Below are 18,943 nucleotides of genomic sequence, written 5' to 3'. Positions count from 1 at the left end.
AGAGAATCCCCAGTGTCTTGATCAGGCAAATTCCCACCCATTCTCGAGGCCCAACTCAAGTAGTTCTGCCTCTAAGTCTTAGTCTTAGGCTGGAGATGCTTGCCTTCCTTCGAGCTCCTTGGGCACTTTGTACCTCTCATCTCACTGATCCAGTTAGAAGTTGTCTGATAGAACGTAACCCTCTTGAGGGCAGAACCCTGGGCGTACTCTGTGGTGGTGCATATCTGCCACCGTAGTAAGCCCACTCAAGATGAGAGAGACGTTACAGGGTGACACAAAAGGAGCACCACAGAATGTGTGGTACAAGATGCTTATGGACTCAGGATACAAGGATGACTGGGTGGAAGGCCGGTTGTCAGTAAAGAAAGGCTTTCCTGAAGGAGCTGATTTCTAAGCTGGATTTCAGAGAAAACTATGGTATTCAGTCATGGGGAGAAAAGTCAATGAATCCAGGAGAAAACAGTGAGATCTTTCTCAAGGAAATGAGCTGTAAAATGTTCCAGGAAGTAGATGGAACATCTAACTGGATATATAGCATGCAGCTGGGAAGAAGGGTAAGGTTAACATGAGGGAATCATCGGAGTCTCTATTAGCAGAAGAGATTATGGGACTCGGTGAGCTCGCAGGATGCCCAGGGTTTGAAGGATACGGTAAGTGATGGTAGTCAGCAATTGTAGATTAAGAATGGTTGGAAGTAACGCAACATTGTAAATCAACTATACTTCAATAAAAAAAATGTTAAAACTGAAAAAAGAGAGAAAAGAATGGTTGGAAAGATGAAAGGAAACCTGGTGAGGTGTCAGTGCTGGGGAGGGGGGTGAATACAGGGTGTGTGCAGCTGAGCTTTCACTGGTGATGAAGCGTGAGAAGAGCAGACAGTGACTTCCGACAGCAGATTGAGTGGCGTGACTATGAATGATCTGGGAAAGTGGGGAGGAGAGGGTGGCTATGAAGGCAATGGCTGGTTCCTGCTGGTTTGAGTCAGGCCGTGAGGAAGAGACAGATATGGGTTAGGGAGGGAGGAGACAAGGGATATGAGAGGACTTGGGAAGGCTTGTGTATGGGCTGGCGAGCTGTAAGCATTTCAGGTAGTGAGTAGAGGTAATGTTAACATAGCACTTGGGAAGAAGGGAAGAGGTCAGTGCTGGGAAAGCGTTTTTGGGTGGCACTAGGAAGTCAGCAAATGATGGTGGTTGGACAGATCCTGTGGAGAGTTGTCAATACCCCAGAGTTTGGAGCCTGGGAATGAGCTGAAGGAAAAGGAGTACTTAGGGTAGTAAAGAGAGACCGAGCTCAGTGTCAGAATGAGGCTTCTTACGAGCAGTACACGAGGCTTGCTTGCTGTGGGCAGGGCCCTGTATTCGCAACTGTAGGGATCTCATGGCTTTTGGGGGAGTTTATGCTCCAGTGGATTCATGTGAGGAAAGACTTCAGATGGACGTGACCCTGTTACAGTAGAACAGATGCATCTGGGTGTTCTGTGCACTTTGGGTCCCTCTTGACCCTCTCTTCTCCCCCCTGGACTGTTCTCTTCCTCTTCCCTACTAGGTTGCCTGTGGCTGGGGAGAGGAATGTGCTCATCACCAGCGCCCTCCCTTATGTCAACAATGTCCCCCATCTTGGAAACATCATCGGTTGCGTGCTCAGTGCTGACGTCTTTGCCAGGTGGAGCCAGCTGCTGGGGGAAAGCCCTGAGGGAGCAGTGGGCCCCAAGGGAATAGGAGGCCTCAAGGGGGGGGAAGCCAGAGGGATCCTGGGTACATGGGAGGGGCTGAGATGGGGCCCCATGATCACCACATTCCCTTCCAGGTACTCCCGGCTCCGCCAGTGGAACACCCTCTATCTGTGTGGGACAGATGAGTATGGTACAGCAACAGAGACCAAGGCTATGGAGGAGGGTCTAACCCCCCAGGAGATCTGTGACAAGTACCATGTTATCCACGCCGACATCTACCGCTGGTTTAATATCTCGTTTGACATTTTTGGTCGGACAACCACTCCGCAGCAGACCAAGTAGGTTTCCTCTAATCAGGCAGAAATGGAGAGTGGGAGCAGTGAGAATATCTAGGAGACAGAAAGAAGGAACCAAGATTGTTCCCCACCCCCCACCCCCAAACATCCGGATATTGTCCTGACATGTGTCCCAAGCATTATTACGGGGATTCATTGTGTGCAGAAGCCTGACTAGGGCTGAAGGTGCAGCTGAGGGAGGGAAGAGACAGGACTTAGGCTCATGGGAAGGACCTGCCTTCCCTCTACCGCCTCCCTTCTCTTCCTGGCCGCCACTGTCTCAGGACAGCCCCTCTCACTCCTGTGTTTATAACAAATACACTTGTTTTCCTCTGCCTGATTATCATCCTTATAAAAACTGCATAGTAGACAGGCTGCCAGCTGAGAGTGCTGTGCAGTTTAGCAGCACTCTTGATTTAATTTTTTTTTTGCGGTACGCGGGCCTCTCACTGTTGTGGCCTCTTTCGTTGCGGAGCACAGGCTCCGGACGCGCAGGCTCAGCGGCCATGGCTCACGGGCCCAGCCACTCCGCGGCATGTGGGATCTTCCCGGACTGGGGCACGAACCCGTGTTCCCTGCATTGGCAGGCGGACTCTCAACCACTGCGCCACCAGGGAAGCCCCACTCTGATTTAATTTTAATTTTTAGGACATATCAAAGAACTAAACAGTCCTATTATCCTTTTGGAGATTTTTGTTAATGAGGAATACAAAACAGATAAATCTGTATTTTACAAAAGTAAATCCTAGAGCGATGAGGAAAGAGATCATGTGGGGAGATTATGTGAGGTGTTTGGGCTCATCAGTAAACTCCCTACAGGTGACTAAGTGGCCTCTGACTGATTTCTTTGGCACTTGGACTGAATGGGTTTGGATCCTGGGTGGAGTGGCAGGAGGGAGGGGCGCACCACTTCCTCTGACTTCCCCCGGTCCACCCCTCCCCTGTCCCTTGCTCACCTCGTCAGAATTACCCAGGATATCTTCCAGCGGTTGGTGGCCCGAGGTTTTGTGCTGCAAGATACTGTGGAGCAACTGCGGTGTGAGCACTGTGCCCGCTTCCTGGCTGACCGCTTTGTGGAGGGCGTGTGTCCCTTCTGTGGCTACGAGGAGGCCCGGGGTGACCAGTGTGACAAGTGTGGCAAGCTTATCAATGCCATCGAGCTCAAGGTGAGAGGAGGGGCTCCTGGGAGCCTGGAAGGAGACAGTCTCTAATCTTAAGGGACTCCCAGTCTGATCCGCCTCAGGTTTTTTTTTTCTTCCTTTTTTTTTTTTTAATTGAAGTATAGTTGATTTACAGTGTTGTGTTAATTTCTGCTGTACAGCAAAGTGACTCAGTTATACAAATACATTCTTTTTTATATTCTTTTCCATTATGGTTTACTCCAGGATATTGAATATAGTTCCCTGTGCTATACAGTAGGACCTTGTTGTCCATAGGATTTTTGTTTTAGCATTCAAGACCTTTCACCAGTGGCTCTTCCTCCTCTGTTCTGGCAACTCATCACTCAGTTCATTGCATAAATACTTACTGAGCATTTACTATGTGCTTGGCATTGTGCTGGAAAATCGACAAGTTGAGTTCATATTACCCTACCTTTGCTCCTGCTTCATACCACCTGATCTGCATTTGTTTAGTTCTTTCTCTCTTCCATATATACCACCTTTACTTCTACTCCATGTTTATTCATTTGGTAGTTCATTCATTCATTCATTTATTCAACAAACTTTTTTGAGTCTTTACAGTAAGGTAGTCACTGTTCTAGGTGTTGAGGATGTAGCAGTGAACAAGACAAATTTTTATCTAGTGCGGGAGGAGACCAACACTAAAGACAGAATAGAGTTACTCCAGGGTAAACTGCCCGGAAGATGTGGTGGAGGGTGACTTCTGGGGGAAGAGTTAAGCTGGGTGATTAGGGAAGGCCTCTCAGAAGTAACATTTGATTGAAAGTTTAACTGAAGAATGAGAAGGAGCCAGGAGGTGATGAGTGGGGTTAAGAGTGTTCCAAGCAGAAGGACCAGGAAATGCGAAGGCCTGAGGCAGCAAAGCGCACTGAAAAGGGGAATTGAAAAGGCCAGTGTGGCTCATAGTGAGTCGGGGTGGGGGTGGATGGGTGGTGGTGGATTGAGACAAGGTCAGAGAGGTAGGCAGTGACCCGATTTCCAGGGCCCAGTCAGCCATCTGGGAGTGGAATGGCACGCTGCTCTGTGGATAATGGGTGGGAGGGAAGCAAGAGAGAAAGTGGGGAAACCAGTCTGGAGGCCAGTGGTAGCTCAGAAATGGGATGACGATAGCTTGGACTAGGTTAATAGCAGTAGAAATAGCGGGGTGGGAGGGGGGAAGGATTTGAGATATGTTTTGGAGGCAGACTCTATAGAACTGGATAGACTGCAATTCGGGGTGATAGGGCAGTCAAGAGAATGACGACTTGTATGCTTTTAGGTTGTGCAGCTTGGGCGGATGGTAGTACTATCTATGAACACAGGCAAGATTGGGTGAAGAAGAGCTTTCCTGTGGAATGCAGTGATACTATTTGGGTTTGTTAAGTTTGAGGTGCCTCCTTAGACATCCAAGGAGGGACATCCAAGGTAGGCAGTTGATACAGGCATGTGGAGTTCAGGAGAGAGGTCCTGAGAGAGTTACAATTTCTCACCTTCAAAAACCCAGATCAAAACTCATTCGGAAGCTTTCATTGGTTAGCTCCACTTGCTTAACTCCTTTCGCCATCATCCTTCAATGTTTGTACAGTCAAGTTGTGCCATGAAAATAAGTATTTCTTGACATTTTGCCGTGTGAAAGCCTGTGCTTGTTTCTCACGCGAGCCCTCTCTCCCTGATTGATTGTAACTTCCTCAAGGAGAGGAACCGTGTGTCTTCTCTTCATTGCTCTTTCTGCTCCTCACACAGCTGCGTACAGTGCAGGGCTCTGGGTCTAGCCTGTGCTCAGAGAATGCTTTTTCCTATTCTTTGGAGTGAAAGGACACAGATGTGAAACTCTGAGTAGCAAATGTTGTGCTATACAGACCTGAGTCTGCAAGTTCAGAGAAGGCCCAAGTAAGTAGTTTGTGAGTTGGTGGGGTGTGAGCGTGAGGCTAAGCTTGGTGGCAGACGGGGGACCTCATCTCTCTGTGCGTCCCCCCTCGCCTGGACAGCTCCTGGCCTGCAGCCTGATCCTGACTGTCCTACCTTGGGTCACCCCTTCTCTTGACTTTCCCTTCACAGAAGCCTCAGTGTAAAGTCTGCCGGTCGTGCCCTGTGGTGAAATCCTCTCAGCACCTGTTTCTGGACCTGCCTAAGGTGAGTGGGCCTTTCCCTCAAGCCAGTCTGCATGGTCTCCTCTGCCCCCTCTGCCTCAGCCTCAGGCAGAGGCAAATTTGTACCAAATCACCCTCATATGTTTTCAATTTCCATTTTAAAATTATACTTAACATGCTTAAGGTAAAAAGATGTAACAGGAAAAGGGCACAAAGTGAAAGGTCCAGGCCCATCTGCCAAGAGGTATTTACTACTACTGATTTTCCTTTGTAGCACTTGCATATGAAAGCATTCTTATGCCTTTTTTTCCTCCTTAATACAAATTAGATCATGACATTCATATTCTTCTTCAGTCTACTTTCTTTCTTTTACTTCACAATGTGTCTTAACCAATTTTTCACTTTAGTGCATTTGCTGCTTTTTTTTTTCCTTTTAAACTTTTTATTTGGAAATAATTTCAAGCTTGCAAAAAGAGTTGCAAGAATAAGCAGTTGCTAGAACAAAGAACCTCGTGTTCTTTACCCAGAAGAACCTCATGTACCCATTACCCAGATTCACTGGCTGTTAAGATTTTGCTCCATTTGGTTTAGCTTATTCTCTCTCTCATACATGTATGCATGTGTACTTATATAACCTCTTTACTCTTGAATGCTGCCTTGTGTGTTTCCTAAGAAAAAAGACATATTCCTGCATAACCACAGTATGGTTAACAACTTCAAGAAATTTAACATTGATATAGTTGTGTGATCTACCAGCCATATTCCAGTTTTGCCAACTATACCATTAATATCCTTCTTAGCATCATTTTTCCTGTAGTGTAGAATCTGGCTCTGGATCATGTATTGCATTTAGTTTTTCTGTCTCTTTAGTTTCCCTTAATCTGAAACAGTTCCTCAGCCTTTCTTTATCTTTTATGACATTAACAGTTTTTAATAATATAGGCCATGATTCCTGCTTTTAAAATAGAATATTCATTTTGGATTTATTGGCTGTTTTCCTCATGGCTAGATTCAGGTTATGCATCCTCAGTTGGAATACTACATAAATGATACTTTGTTCTTTCCAGAGGCACGTCATGGCCATTTCCCCCTCATTGGTGATGTTAATTTTGCTCAGTCAAGGTGTTACCCAGCTTCTCCACTGTACAATTAATATTTTCCCCTTTGCAACTTATAAGCAGTCTGTGGGAATACACTTTAAGACCATGCAACTACTTTGCTCCTCATTGAAAGGTTCCCTCTAAATTTAGCATCCATTTAATTAATCATTCTTACCTGAACCAGTTTTTGTTAAGATCTGCCAACTCTGCCACTCCCTCCACATTTACCCTTCTCCTTCATTCATTTATCTCATTTATTATCAGTGTCAACTCATGGATTCCAATTTTTTTCAATGATTTATAATTGATTCCTGTCCTAAATAATTTTCATATTCAAATTGTCCCTTATTTGGCCAATGGGAGCCTATTCAAGGTTGTTTCTCTGGGTGTTTCTGAGGTCTCCCATCATTTTTTAAGCACTTCCTTATTTTCTAGCATAGCAGGATATTCTAGATTCATCTTGTTCCAGTCTGGGATTCAACCATTTCTCTACCAAGCCCTGTTTTTTTTTTTAAGTAGGTAACAGTATTAGAGACCAAGATTTAAGTGTGCTCATTGCTACTGGGGTGTCTTTGCTTCTAGGCCCTGTCAGCAGAGAGTTAGGCATTTGTTTTGGATTCACACTGACACCTGAAATTCCAGGCCAGCCCCATGGGGTTCTTCCTCACTTTCCCTCATCTCATATTTTTATTTCCCTTCTTCCAAACAGTAAGTACTCTGGTTCCCAACAACATTATTTACTCATTTGCTCGATTCTACAGTACACCTAAAAATTTCAGAATTGCTTCACCCATACCACTAATAAAAACCTACTAAGATGAGTTTAGGGTTTATTGGCAGTCCTGCCCCTTCCCCCCCAAGCGCGGGTATATAATCAAATATGTTCAAAATTGTCCTGGCTTAGATTTTTCCCCCTTTAGTGTGGTTGTGTTACTGAAGTAAGCCAATAAGTTTGGTTCATTTGCTTCTAGTTCTTTTTTCTCTCCTCATACTTACTAACTTAAGTTTTTGAAAATGTAAAACATCAGTATGCTTCTAAAACATCAAAACCATGCAAAAAGGTATACTCAGAGAAGTGTCATTCCCTCATTCCCTTTCCTGTCCAGGCTACCTTGTTCTCCCATCTCCTGTAGGTGATTGGCTTTGTTTTCCGATTTAGTCTTAGTGTGTTTATTTTTGTAAAGATAAACATGTGTGTGTGTGTGTGTGTGTATGTATATGTTATTTCCTCTTATACAAAATATAGCATGCTGTATATACTCTTTTGCATTTTGTCTTTTCCACCTAACAGTATGTTCTAGAAATTACTCCATATCAGGATTACTCCATATCAGATCATAGAGATCATCCTTACTCAGCTTTGTTTGTTTTATTTAAACAGCTGCATAGTACTCCATTTTGTGTGGGTACCATGGTTTTTTGTTTTGTGTTTTTTTTAATATTTATTTATTTGCACCAAGTCTTAGTTGCGGCATGCGGGATCTTTAGTTGTGGCATGCAGAATCTTTAGTTGTGGCATGTGGGATCTTTTTTTTTAGTTGTGGCATGCGGGCTCTTAGTTGTGGCATGAGGGATCTAGTTCCCTGTCCAGCGATTGAACCCGGGCCCCCTGCATTGAGAGCGCAGAGTCTTAACCACTGGACCACCAGGGAAGTCCTGTGGGTACCGTAGTTTATTTAACCAATTTCTTGTGTTTGCCAGTTAGGTAGTTTCCAGTATTTTGCAGTTAAAAATACTGTTGCAGTGACTAACCTTGTGCATGTGTATTTTTGTATTGTGGGAAGTGTATCTTCAGGATAAATTCCTTAGAAGGGATCACTTGCTGTGTCCAGGAGAAATGCATATGTAGTTTATAGCCAAATTTTTCTCAATAGGTGTTATTCCATTTTACTTTCTTCCCAGTAGTGTGTGTGTGCACTTGTTTGCCCATAGCCTCACCACTAGAGTGTGTTATCAGGTTTTGGATGCTACAGTATTTATGTGGATGAATCATATGAACCATCCCTTACAAAAGATTTATCTTTGTTTTTCTGCTTACAAAAGTGATATACGCTTGTTTTTAAAATTTCAGAATGAGGGAATTCCCTGGCGGTCCAGTGGTTAGGACTCTGCACTTCCACTGCAGGGGGCACGGGTTTGATCCCTGGTCGGGGAACTAGGATCCCACAAGCCGCGCGGTGCGGCCAAAAAAAAAGTGTTCAGAATGAAATACATGGTGTAAAAGTGGATGTTCCCCTTAATCTCATGTGAGAATAAAGCACTGAGATACAGTTTTCCTCAAAAATTCTTTGGCCTTATGTTAATCTGTGTATTACTATTCTTTATTTTTATAAATAGGATTATATCATATATTACTGTTTAGCAGTTTATTTAATTAATGTATTTCTGAGATCTTTACATATCAATACATACTGGTCTTCTCACTCTTTTTAAAGGGCTTATAAGTATTTCATTATGTTGATATACCATATTTCTTTAAATGCTACTGAACCAAGTGAATCAGTTTTAATTTTTGCTGTGGTGAACTGTGCACTTGTTTATAAACACATCTGTACACACTTATGTGAATATTTCTGTTGAAAAAAATCCCTAGAAGTGGAATCATTATGGCAAAGTCATGAATCCTTAATTTTAATTAGATATCACCAAACTACTCCAAAGTGGTCATACGTATTTATCCTTACGGTGACCACACATGCAACTGTCCTAAACCAGCTCTCTGTGCTTCTCTGCTGTCTCAGTTGGGAAAGCCGCTGGAGGAGTGGTTGGAGAAGACGTTGCCTGGCAGTGACTGGACACCTAACGCCCGGTTCATCATTCGTTCTTGGCTTCGGGATGGCCTCAAGCCACGCTGCATAACCCGAGACCTCAAGTGGGGAACCCCTGTGCCCTTAGTAGGTTTTGAGGACAAGGTAAAAATGCTATGCTTTATTCATATCTCATATTATTCAGCCTTGGGATTGAAACCCTGGGCTAGCAGAATAGACTTGATTGTGTCTTGATTCAGTCTGAGGCTTTGGGTTGGCAAGGTTTTCCCAGTGTTCTTGCATCTTAACTGTGTCTCCTCCCTCCTGACCCTCCAGGTATTCTATGTCTGGTTTGATGCCACCATTGGCTACCTGTCCATCACAGCCAACTACACAGACCAGTGGGAGAAGTGGTGGAAGAACCCAGAACAAGTGAGCAGTTCTTTGTTAGCCTGTCAAAGACCTGGGGAGTGTGTGTGTATAGTGGGGGTGGTTAGGGGTGGGTAGCTGATCTTTCTTGAGCCTTTGAAGAGGATCTCAGGAGCTCTGTCTCCCAATTATATTCCATAGGTGAGCCTGTATCAGTTCATGGCCAAAGACAATGTTCCCTTCCACGGCTTAGTCTTTCCTTGTTCAGCCCTAGGAGCTGAGGACAACTACACTTTGGTCAGCCACCTCATTGCTACAGGTACCCTGGGAGATTGGAGATGGGGATGTTCTAAGGGAATGAGGGCCGAGACAGTACTTAGAAGAAGCTCCTGGAGAGGTGCTAGGTCTTGAGTTAGGAGTTGAGATGAAATAGGAAACAATTAGAACATGGAAGCTCAATGCAGAAAAAGGGAACAAGAACCTGAAGAGAGCAAAAGTCCAAAGCTAAATTTTGTAATGGGTAGAAGTAAACAGAAGAAGACCAGAATGCAGAGGAAGGATCTCCCAAGTTCTGTGCAGGCCAGCTACTCTAGAACTGAGGTTGAGGGAGAGGAAAGAAGAGTTAGTGGGTCAGAGAGGAAGGACATGATTTTTTTTTTTATACAGCAGGTTCTTATTAGTTATCTATTTTATACATATTAGTGTATATATGTCAATCCCAATCTCCCAGTTCATCCCACGAGGAAGGACATGATTTGAACAGATGGTTCTCATTCTCCTTCTCTGTCCAGAATACCTGAATTACGAGGATGGGAAATTCTCTAAGAGCCGGGGTGTAGGAGTGTTTGGGGACATGGCCCAGGACACAGGGATCCCTGCTGACATCTGGCGCTTCTATCTGCTGTACATTCGGCCTGAGGGTCAGGACAGTGCCTTCTCCTGGACAGACATGTTGCTCAAGAATAATTCTGAGCTGCTTAACAATCTGGGCAACTTCATCAACAGGTGGGACCTGGTGAGGGTTGAGAGTCAGCAGGTGAACCTGGGGTGGGGCTAGTAGGCCACGTACGCTTGGGGCAAGTTAGTTGTAGAGATGTGATTTAGCAGAGTTGGTCACAAAGTGAATTTTTGCGAATTATTTTCTTATTGATGTTCTTTGTAGAATTGGAAATGTGTTCTTTCCTAGCAAAAAGTTTCACTTGCAGACCACTGAAAAGTTTGGCTGAAGAAGGGGGTTATTTTAGCATAGGGGTAGGAGACTTCTGCTGTACTTTTCAGTTTTGTTACTTCAGGCTCACATTCCATTATCGGTCCCTATCTCAGCTACTCTGCAACCTAAAGAAATATCCTCCATGGCTACACACGCTTTCAGGTTTGCTCATTAACCACATTGAACAGATAGTCCCTACTAGAGGATTTATTTGGTAGCAATTAATGCATATTTCAACTTGATCATTCTGAGTTTTTAACTTCTTAAAAATAAACGGTTGCTTAACTTTATTAGTTCCCTTTATGTAAGGGATATCTGTATATAAAATGTCTGTTATGTGCAGAGTCATATTCTTAAGGGAGAGGGAGAATAAGGAATTAATTTGTTAAGTTTTGCCTTCCAGCTTGAGGGAGCCAGGTGGTTTCAGTTCTGAGAAAATGCAGAATTATGAAAATGGTGTCAATTTTCTCTAAGGAGACTGGGCAGTAACTCCTCTTTTCTCTCCCCTCTCCTTCCCTCCTCCCATCCAGAGCTGGGATGTTTGTGTCTAAGTTTTTTGGGGGTTTTGTGCCTGAGATGGTGCTCACCTCTGATGATCGGCGCCTGCTGGCCCATGTCACCCTGGAGCTCCAGCATTATCACCAGCTGCTAGAAAAGGTTCGGTAAGTATCTACACCTCTGTCTCAACTCAGTGATCTGCTGGCATGTTGAGGGCCCCATACTGGTCCCCCCAGAACCTTACACCTTGGCCTGCATCCTTCCTTCCCAGGATCCGGGATGCCTTACGCAGTATCCTCACCATCTCTCGCCATGGCAACCAGTACATTCAGGTGAACGAGCCCTGGAAGCGGATTAAAGGCAGCGAGGCTGACAGGTAGGTAAGGAGGTAGGGTTGGCTCCAGGAATAAAGTGGCTGGTAGGCTACGTCCTCCTGGGGGTAGTGACTAATATCTTTTCTTCCCCAGACAGCGGGCAGGGACAGTGACAGGCTTGGCAGTGAATATAGCTGCCTTGCTGTCCATCATGCTCCAGCCTTACATGCCCACGGTTAGTGCTACCATCCAGGCCCAGCTGCAGCTCCCACCTCCAGCCTGCAGCATCCTGCTCACAAACTTCCTGTGCACCTTACCAGCAGGACACCAGATTGGCACAGTACGTCTCTGAGATTTGGAAGAGCCAGCCTCTCTCAAAATTCCTTCTTTTGCCAAGCAGCCTCTGGGGAGGGGTCAGGGAAGAACTTAACTTTGGGCATAAGACTCTCATAGCTATTCTCCGAACCCCTTCCCCACTCGTCCCCACTCTCACTCGTCCCCACTCTGCGCTTAGGCTTGTTTCTAATATAAAGTCCTTGGTATTGGTTTACAAGCCCAGTGTTTTCTGTAGCTCATGTATCCTCAACTGTCCTTCATGCCAGGACCCAAGGGGCAGGGAGAATACAAACTAACCACTTCCTCAACACAAGGTGATAAAAGCATGTACACCTGTAAGCTTTGGCATCAACCTAGCACCATTAAATAGTTTAAATAGGGCTTCCCTGGTGGCGCAGTGGTTGAGAGTCCGCCTGCCGATGCAGGGGACATGGGTTCGTGCCCCGGTCCGGGAAGATCCCACATGCCTCAGAGCGGCTGTGCCCGTGAGCCATGGCTGCTGAGTCTGCGTGTCCGGAGCCTGTGCTCCACAACGGGAGGGGCCACAACAGTGAGTAGGCCTGCATACCGCAAAAAAAAAAAAAATAATAATAATAATAGTTTAAATAATTTTTGACCCTAGTGAATGCTTTTTCTGGATTCTTTACTGAAATCAGCAGGTATTTGCTCAGTGTTATACTCTATAAAAGATTTTTTCCTAGATCACTGAGTTCCTAAATGTCAGAAGTTGGGGTGGAGAGGCCCTCTGTATAGTCCGGTAGAGTTTATACCTAATCAGTGAATGATTCTGGAATTCTTTTTTCACAGGTCAGTCCCTTGTTCCAAAAATTGGAAAATGACCAGATTGAAGGTCTGAGGCAGCGCTTCAGCGGGGGCCAGGTGAGAAAGCTAAAGACTGTGCCTCACCCACCGACAGTCAGTATCCTTCAGTAGCCCTCACTCATCCCTCTTTCCATCTATTGGCCCTGCTGCTTCCTCACTTCATTTTTCTTTCCTGTCTTAGCTAGAAGAGTCCTTGTCATTAAAGGTAATCACTTTGCTCCTGAGATGTTATATAAAACTTGAGGTCGGGGGATGTTTATGGTAGCAGGTGCTAACTCTGTTGTTGATCTCAAGGCAAAAGCATCCCCCAAGCCAGCAGCTGTAGAGACTATGACAACAGCTGGACCACAGCAGATACAAGTGCTGATGGATGAAGTGACCAAGCAGGTACAGAGCTTAAGCCCTATGGGAGGCTGGAAAAGCTGAATCCTAAATAGGTCATTTCTGGTCTCACTGTTGTGATTCCCCCATCCCCTCTTCTCTTAGGGCAACATTGTCCGAGAATTGAAAGCACAAAAGGCAGACAAGAACCAGGTTGCTGCAGAGGTGGCTAAACTCCTGGATCTGAAGAAACAGTTGGCTCTAGCTGAGGGGAAACCCCTTGAAACCCCTAAAGGCAAGAAGAAAAAGTGAAAGTGAGAACTTGGCTCCTAGAAAGTCACTTTAATGGGTGTGGACATTAATAAATAAATGTACAATCTCTGTATACATGCCAAGACCCTCTCCTGTCATCTACCCTAAGTTTTCCCCCTACTGAATAGATGGGGGTGGGAGGGGTACATCACTGGCACTGGTGAGAAGGTGGTCAGTAGATACTTCCAGGAAGGGTCGGAAGTGGCCCGAGGGGGGAGTGCTGGTCCCAGCTGTTCATGCTTGGTGCAGATTAACCATCCGATCAATCAGAGCTCGGCGAGTCGCCTCCACTTCCCTGGTCAGGCGCTCAATTTCCTGCTTGAGCCGTTCGTTCTCTTCAGCTAGCTGTGCCACTCTTCTTTCGTTCTCTTGTTCTTTCTCCTTCATGCGTTGCTTTCCAGCCCGTGCCGGGGACTGGCCACTGTGTTTCCGTTTCCTGGGTCTTTCTTGGTCTTCCTCTTCTTCCTCCTGAGCCGGGGAGCTCTGACTGGAATCCAGAGAGCTGGGGCTCTGGGAGGTGCGCGTAACCACTGCTCGTCCTGGCTCCTCGGTCAGCCAAGCCAGGGAGGCGGGGTCAAGGGTGGTGAAGGTTTTTGGTTCTTCCTTCAAAGGAATGAGGAAAGGCAGAGTAGGTGTTAATTAGCTGAGAAGGGACGGGGCAGTACCCCGCAGCCCCCACCCCCCGCCCAGCGTTAGGCCTAGCATTCCTACCTCCTCGTTTCCAGGGGGTGAGACATAGGTACCCCCATTTTCATCTGAGGACAGCACCTCCTGCAAGTCCTCATACCAGGCCTCCAGCTCCCAGCTGGACAGTGTCCCGAAGGAGAAAGGCAGTGACTCAGCTGCCATCTCTGTGGCTGGATCAGGCTCTGGGAAAGGACATACTCAGGATAGTGGGTGGGGGAAGAAGCTCCACAAAGCCGTCAGTCTACAGGTTGGCACACTGGCCTGCTGCCTGTCTGTTTTGGTAGAGAAAAGTTTATTAGAACACGGCCACATCCATTTATTTACATATTGTTTACGGCTGCTTTCATGAGACAACGGCAGAGATGAATAGTTGTGACAGAGACTATTCTGTGTGGCCCTCAACGTCTAAAATACTGTCTCACCCTTTAAAATTTACCAACTCCTGATCTAGGATGATATTCCATCTTTGCTTTTGCCCAGCACTTGAAGAAGCAAGTGCCTGGATGTGCATTCTTATGGGTTCCTAGTAAAAGTCTTCAGCCCCCCTTGGGGAGCTCCACTGGTTGTTTCCAGGGGCGGTCACCAGACCATCTGTGCTCCTTTCTCCTTCTGTGTGGGGAACTTGGGCAAACAGTCCTTGGGTCAGTCTAACCTTGGGGATGGAGGTGTGGTGAGACCTCACCTGACTGCTGATTGCTCACTCAGGGCCAGCTTTCAATTAGGACATGCTCTAAGAATAGTGATTTGGTCACCTTGTTAGGGGCAGGTCAGGAGGATGGATGTGGCCTAATAGCAAAAGCCTGCTCAGATTCAAACTGTCCTCTCCCACCTTCTCTAGGTGTTTTCATAATTTCTTAGGGTCCCAGTAAAGGGGGCCTAAGCAGCAATTCTTAGGAGCTGGTTTTGGGAAAGGGTTGGTTACGTTTACCTGCTTTCAGGTGTGGTGATGTATGAAGATACACTTCCTTCTGGAACACTGTGGGGATCAAAGATAAATGTTAGCCACCTCTGGAAGCGGGGAGAGAGGCAGGTTCTTTTATCTCCAGCTTCCTACTGCTCCTTCCTTACTTCCTGTCTTATAGAGTGTAGTTAGTTATTGGCCCCTGTAGCCATTTCTAAGGACAGAGAAGAGCCTGACTTCCTTTATTTTTAGTTGCTGACATTTGTAGTCCTGATTACATAATAGCAAAATCCTGGCCAACTCAGCTTTCTCTAAATTTAAGGCAGTCCTCAAATCTGCCAGGGTAAGGACTGGACTACAGGGAAGGGAACAAATCAAGTGGCATTTTCCTAATTCCATTCCCACACTGACATCCTCCAAGTGCGTATTTCCAGTCTAGACCTCTCCTGGGACCTCCAACTCTATCTAACTGCTTACTTGCCATTCTCTTTTTGGATATCTAATATGCATCTCAGACTGAACGTGTCCAAAGACAAACTCCTGCTAATCTCCTTCCAAGGTCTTTCCCGTCTCGGTATACAGCAACTTTAGTTGCTTGAGCCAAAAACCTTGGTATCATCCTTGATTCCTCTCCTGTCACACCCCACAATCCAATCCAAACCACCAGCAAAACTTCTTGAGTCATTCTTCAAACCCCAGAATCCAAACACGTCTCACCAATTCCACTTTCTAGTCTAGATCAAGTTACTATCATCTCTCTTGGGTGACTGTAGAAACCTCTTGACTGCAGGTCTCCCAGTTTCTGCTTCTGTAACCCCTCCCAGAGTCTATTCACAACAGCACCCAAAGTGAGCCTTTTAAAACTTAAGTCAGGCTGTGTCATTCCTCTGTTCGAAACTTCATTTCACACATATTAAAAGCTAAAGTCCTTAAAATGGCTTAGAAAGCCCTCCACAATCCGCTCTTTCCTTGCCCCGTTTCTCTCATTGACCACTCTCTGTCTTGCTCACTCTAGTCCAGCCAACTGGCCTCCTGTTCCCTAAAGATACCATGCATGCTCCCACCTTAGGACCTCTGCTCTTGCTATTCCTTCTCCTGGAAAGCGCTTCCTTCCACATACCACATGGCTTACTGCCTTGCCTATTTTTAGGTCTTTCATTTAAATATCACCTCAGTGGGGGAATCCCTGACCACCCAGTGTAAACTGTAACCTCCACTCAGCATTCTCTACCCTTCCATGCTTTAGTTTTTTTCTATGGCACTTTGCTTACTGTATGCCTCTTCCCACTGAAATGTAAGCTCTGTGAGAGGAGAGATTTTTTTCCTCTCTTGTTCATGGATAAATGCTGGGCCCCAAACTTAACCAGCATAGTAGGTGCTGGTTAAGTATTTGTTAGGAATCAATGGATAAATCTCCCCAATCTCTCATAGGGAAAGGAGGACGAAGCCCAGAGGCAGAGCGGCAGCTGCCTATCCCTGGGGACTGTAGATGCAATATCGTCCTCAGTGCTTCTCTACAGGGCTGCCCTCCCTGGGGAACCCTCCTTGCTTTCCGGTGTGTGAGACATAGCTTTCATCAGCAGTGGAGCCCCGGGCCAGAGGGCTGCAGAGCCAAGCAGGGGGCTGACCTGATGCAATGGTTACACAGAGATTAGCTGGAGACAGGACAAGGGGAAAGAGGCAAGGACCAATCCCAGGGGAAGGACAATCCACTGGGGAGACCTCCAAATGGCTTCCCACACTTAAAAGATCCAGGATGCTCTCTTGTGCAGAAGGCTTAGGGACCTCTGGGGAAAAGGAAAACTCATCTCTGCTCCCTGTCCATCGACACCCCTCTTCCCAAAGGCTTGTGTCAGTCTCTTTTAAGATTCTCTCCTCTGCAAGGCTGCAGAAAGAATGTCCTGTGGAGGGTCCAAAAGCCCCATCTACTGACGTGGCTATGCTGGCCCTGAGACGCTGCGGCTGAGACAGGATTGGGGGTGGGGGTGGGGGTGGGGGAGGACGCTGGTGGCAAAGTGGCGGCAGCGGCCTGAACCACTGTCAACCAGCCTTCTCGGCGCGGGGGTGTGTCCTGTTGCCCCGCCTCCCACCCGGCAGGCCTAACGAGGAGGCCTGGGGTCTGCAACGGGAGAGAAAAAATCTTCCTAGGGCAGCTGGGGCCCCTTCCCTGAATAGCACAGAGTAGGGCCTGTGCTCCGCGCAGTGGTGGGATGCTGCTGTCGTGCGAAGGAAGAGGGGTCTGTAAGCACTACTTCTGAATGAAGGCTTCTCATCCCTCCCCCGGACGGTCACTTCCCTTCATTGCGGAGGGCGTGGGACCACATCCTTGAGAGCGGATGCCCTAACTTTAAGGGGACAACTGGTGTTCACGAGGATGGGAGGGTAAAAAGTCGATGGGGGAATCAGTACTCGCCTCTCTCCTCAGGTTCCGGCTCTGATTTTGGCTCTGTCGCTGCCACCCGCTCATCTTCAACATGATACACTCTAGGCCTTAGACTCAAGCCTCTGACCAGGATAGCACGGCGCTGAGATCTTTTAATAGGGCCTTGCCCTCCTCTCCGGGGGCGGATCCAGAAGCCTACCAATCATAAAGCGGCACGCCGGCATTGGCCCCGCCTCATACCTTACATCCGCCACTCAGGAGCCCCAAGGCACCGCCCCCATCGCTCCCTCCCGCTTGGGGGTCGACTTAGTGTTGGACCCGGAAGTGGCTTTGGGTCACGAGGCTTTGCGGAGGAGGTGAGTGAGTCATGCGCGCGCGCGGAGGGGAGAGCTGGCGGGGGAGGGGAGGAAAGGGGGGCGGGGATGATGCAATGTTTGGCAACCGGTGTCTGCGTGCGCACGCGCAGGGCACTGCAAGGGTGGTGGGAGGTGCGGGGGGGTGGGGGAGAGGAAAGAGGGCGGGGCGCCAGCTCCCGGCACCCAACGGCCCCAGCAGCGCTCAACCGTGGTTACCCCTAGGCTGCGGTGTGAAGCCTCACTGCAGCTTGTCTTCCTCAAGAGGTCTTGTTCCGCCCACCTGACATGAGTCCCAGTTTTACCTCCTCCACAAGAGACTCCCATTTTCTTTGCCCCTCATCCACTCCCAGCTAATGGACACAAGGTCTTTTAAACCTCCGTCCTTTGAAAATTTGCATCCAACCACCGGGGTTGTTTGCGTCTTCTTGAGTCTTCCTAAAGGGGTCCTCTCTTTTAGCTCCCTGGCTCCCTCAAAAGAGGCCAAGTAACTTGAATCCCCTTGGTAGTCATTTTCAGCTCCTCCTCGCTGAAGAGCACCCTTAAACTCTTTATCTTTGTAAAGTTTTTGATGAGCCCTTGGCATGCCAGAATTCATGTTCTTTGCCGGGTGGCCCCGATTCCCACTGTTTCCCTTATCACCTTCCCCCGTGGTGCTCTGGTGCCCTTCACCAAAGATCAGGCCCGCCCTTTTCCGTGTACCAGACCTGCAAGTCCTGTGACTCCCTGCTGTGAGGAGCTGGGCATAGGCCTCCTGCTTTCTATGTGTTTGGGCTACAGTAGGGCTGTGTTGCCTGGAACACTGCGTGCACGTGAGCGCACGACTGCCTTGGACTGGGTTGTCAGGAGCCCAGATTCTAGCCTCAGCGGTCCCTCACTTGCCCAGGGATCCCAGGCCTGCCACCTAATCTCCCCGTGCTTCACCGTTCTTGTTAGTAAATAAAAGATAACGAGTTGTGGAAGTAAAATGAGAGAATTAGGAACTTGGAGGCAGCTTGAACAAAAGTGAAAAGCACCGTGGAAAATGCAAAGTATTTTTCTAGTGCCATTAGGTAGAAAACAGAGGCCATATGGTGGCCTGTTACATATCCTGTCATACCCTCATGAGGGCAGCCGGAGTTTGTCCTAAGTAGAAACTGTCAACAAGGCTGGTTGTGGCTGGGTGGCAGCTTCAGGCGGTGGTGTGACGGTGACAGGTCCTTGGCCAGGCCTGCACCATTGCTCCAGAGCTCCATTTCTCCTTCTGTAAATGGGGGTGGGGGTGGGTTGGAGCAGATGGTCTCTCCTGGCCCGAAGACATGACCAGGTTGTCAGTGACAGGCAGAGGTCA

General features: G+C 47.3%; 3 protein-coding genes across 4 annotated transcripts in view; 1 reads left to right on the top strand and 2 right to left on the bottom strand.

The window, feature by feature from the left end:
• The window catches only part of MARS1 (methionyl-tRNA synthetase 1), a 24,017-nt gene extending 5,080 nt beyond the window's left edge, over window positions 1-18,937 (top strand). The window contains exons 8-21 of one of the 2 annotated variants that reach the window (XM_081248567.1): window positions 1,549-1,665; window positions 1,810-2,013; window positions 2,975-3,176; window positions 5,229-5,303; window positions 9,102-9,272; window positions 9,444-9,539; window positions 9,678-9,795; window positions 10,268-10,481; window positions 11,217-11,348; window positions 11,456-11,560; window positions 11,652-11,838; window positions 12,642-12,713; window positions 12,951-13,043; window positions 13,143-13,364. In XM_081248567.1, coding sequence (XP_081104693.1) covers window positions 1,549-1,665; window positions 1,810-2,013; window positions 2,975-3,176; window positions 5,229-5,303; window positions 9,102-9,272; window positions 9,444-9,539; window positions 9,678-9,795; window positions 10,268-10,481; window positions 11,217-11,348; window positions 11,456-11,560; window positions 11,652-11,838; window positions 12,642-12,713; window positions 12,951-13,043; window positions 13,143-13,289 — 1,933 coding nt within the window. In that variant the 3' untranslated portion in view covers window positions 13,290-13,364. Of the gene's footprint in view, window positions 1-1,548; window positions 1,666-1,809; window positions 2,014-2,974; window positions 3,177-5,228; window positions 5,304-9,101; window positions 9,273-9,443; window positions 9,540-9,677; window positions 9,796-10,267; window positions 10,482-11,216; window positions 11,349-11,455; window positions 11,578-11,651; window positions 11,839-12,641; window positions 12,714-12,950; window positions 13,044-13,142; window positions 13,365-18,927 lie in introns of those variants that run through there. The other variant, XM_081248568.1, reaches the window with a different exon arrangement.
• DDIT3 (DNA damage inducible transcript 3) lies at window positions 13,305-14,138 on the bottom strand (the record flags this gene model as incomplete). Its single annotated transcript, XM_081248569.1, has 2 exons — window positions 13,305-13,892; window positions 14,001-14,138. The coding sequence occupies 2 exons, from the start codon at window positions 14,136-14,138 to the stop codon at window positions 13,524-13,526; spliced, it is 507 nt and encodes a 168-aa protein (XP_081104695.1). The 3' UTR covers window positions 13,305-13,523.
• Window positions 14,075-17,354, bottom strand: LOC308624841 (DDIT3 upstream open reading frame protein). The gene is made up of 3 exons (XM_081248570.1): window positions 17,291-17,354; window positions 14,905-14,952; window positions 14,075-14,158 (listed from the first exon to the last, which is right to left on the bottom strand). The coding sequence occupies exons 1-2, from the start codon at window positions 17,351-17,353 to the stop codon at window positions 14,911-14,913; spliced, it is 105 nt and encodes a 34-aa protein (XP_081104696.1). The 5' UTR covers window position 17,354; the 3' UTR covers window positions 14,075-14,158; window positions 14,905-14,910.
• Window positions 18,938-18,943: the final 6 nt, after the last annotated feature.

Source organism: Mesoplodon bidens, assembly GCF_964165515.1.
Source record: "Mesoplodon bidens genome assembly, chromosome: 11".
Taxonomy (NCBI): domain Eukaryota; kingdom Metazoa; phylum Chordata; class Mammalia; order Artiodactyla; family Ziphiidae; genus Mesoplodon; species Mesoplodon bidens.
Note: the sequence above shows the minus strand (reverse complement) of the source record. Positions and strands in the feature narration are given on the sequence as shown.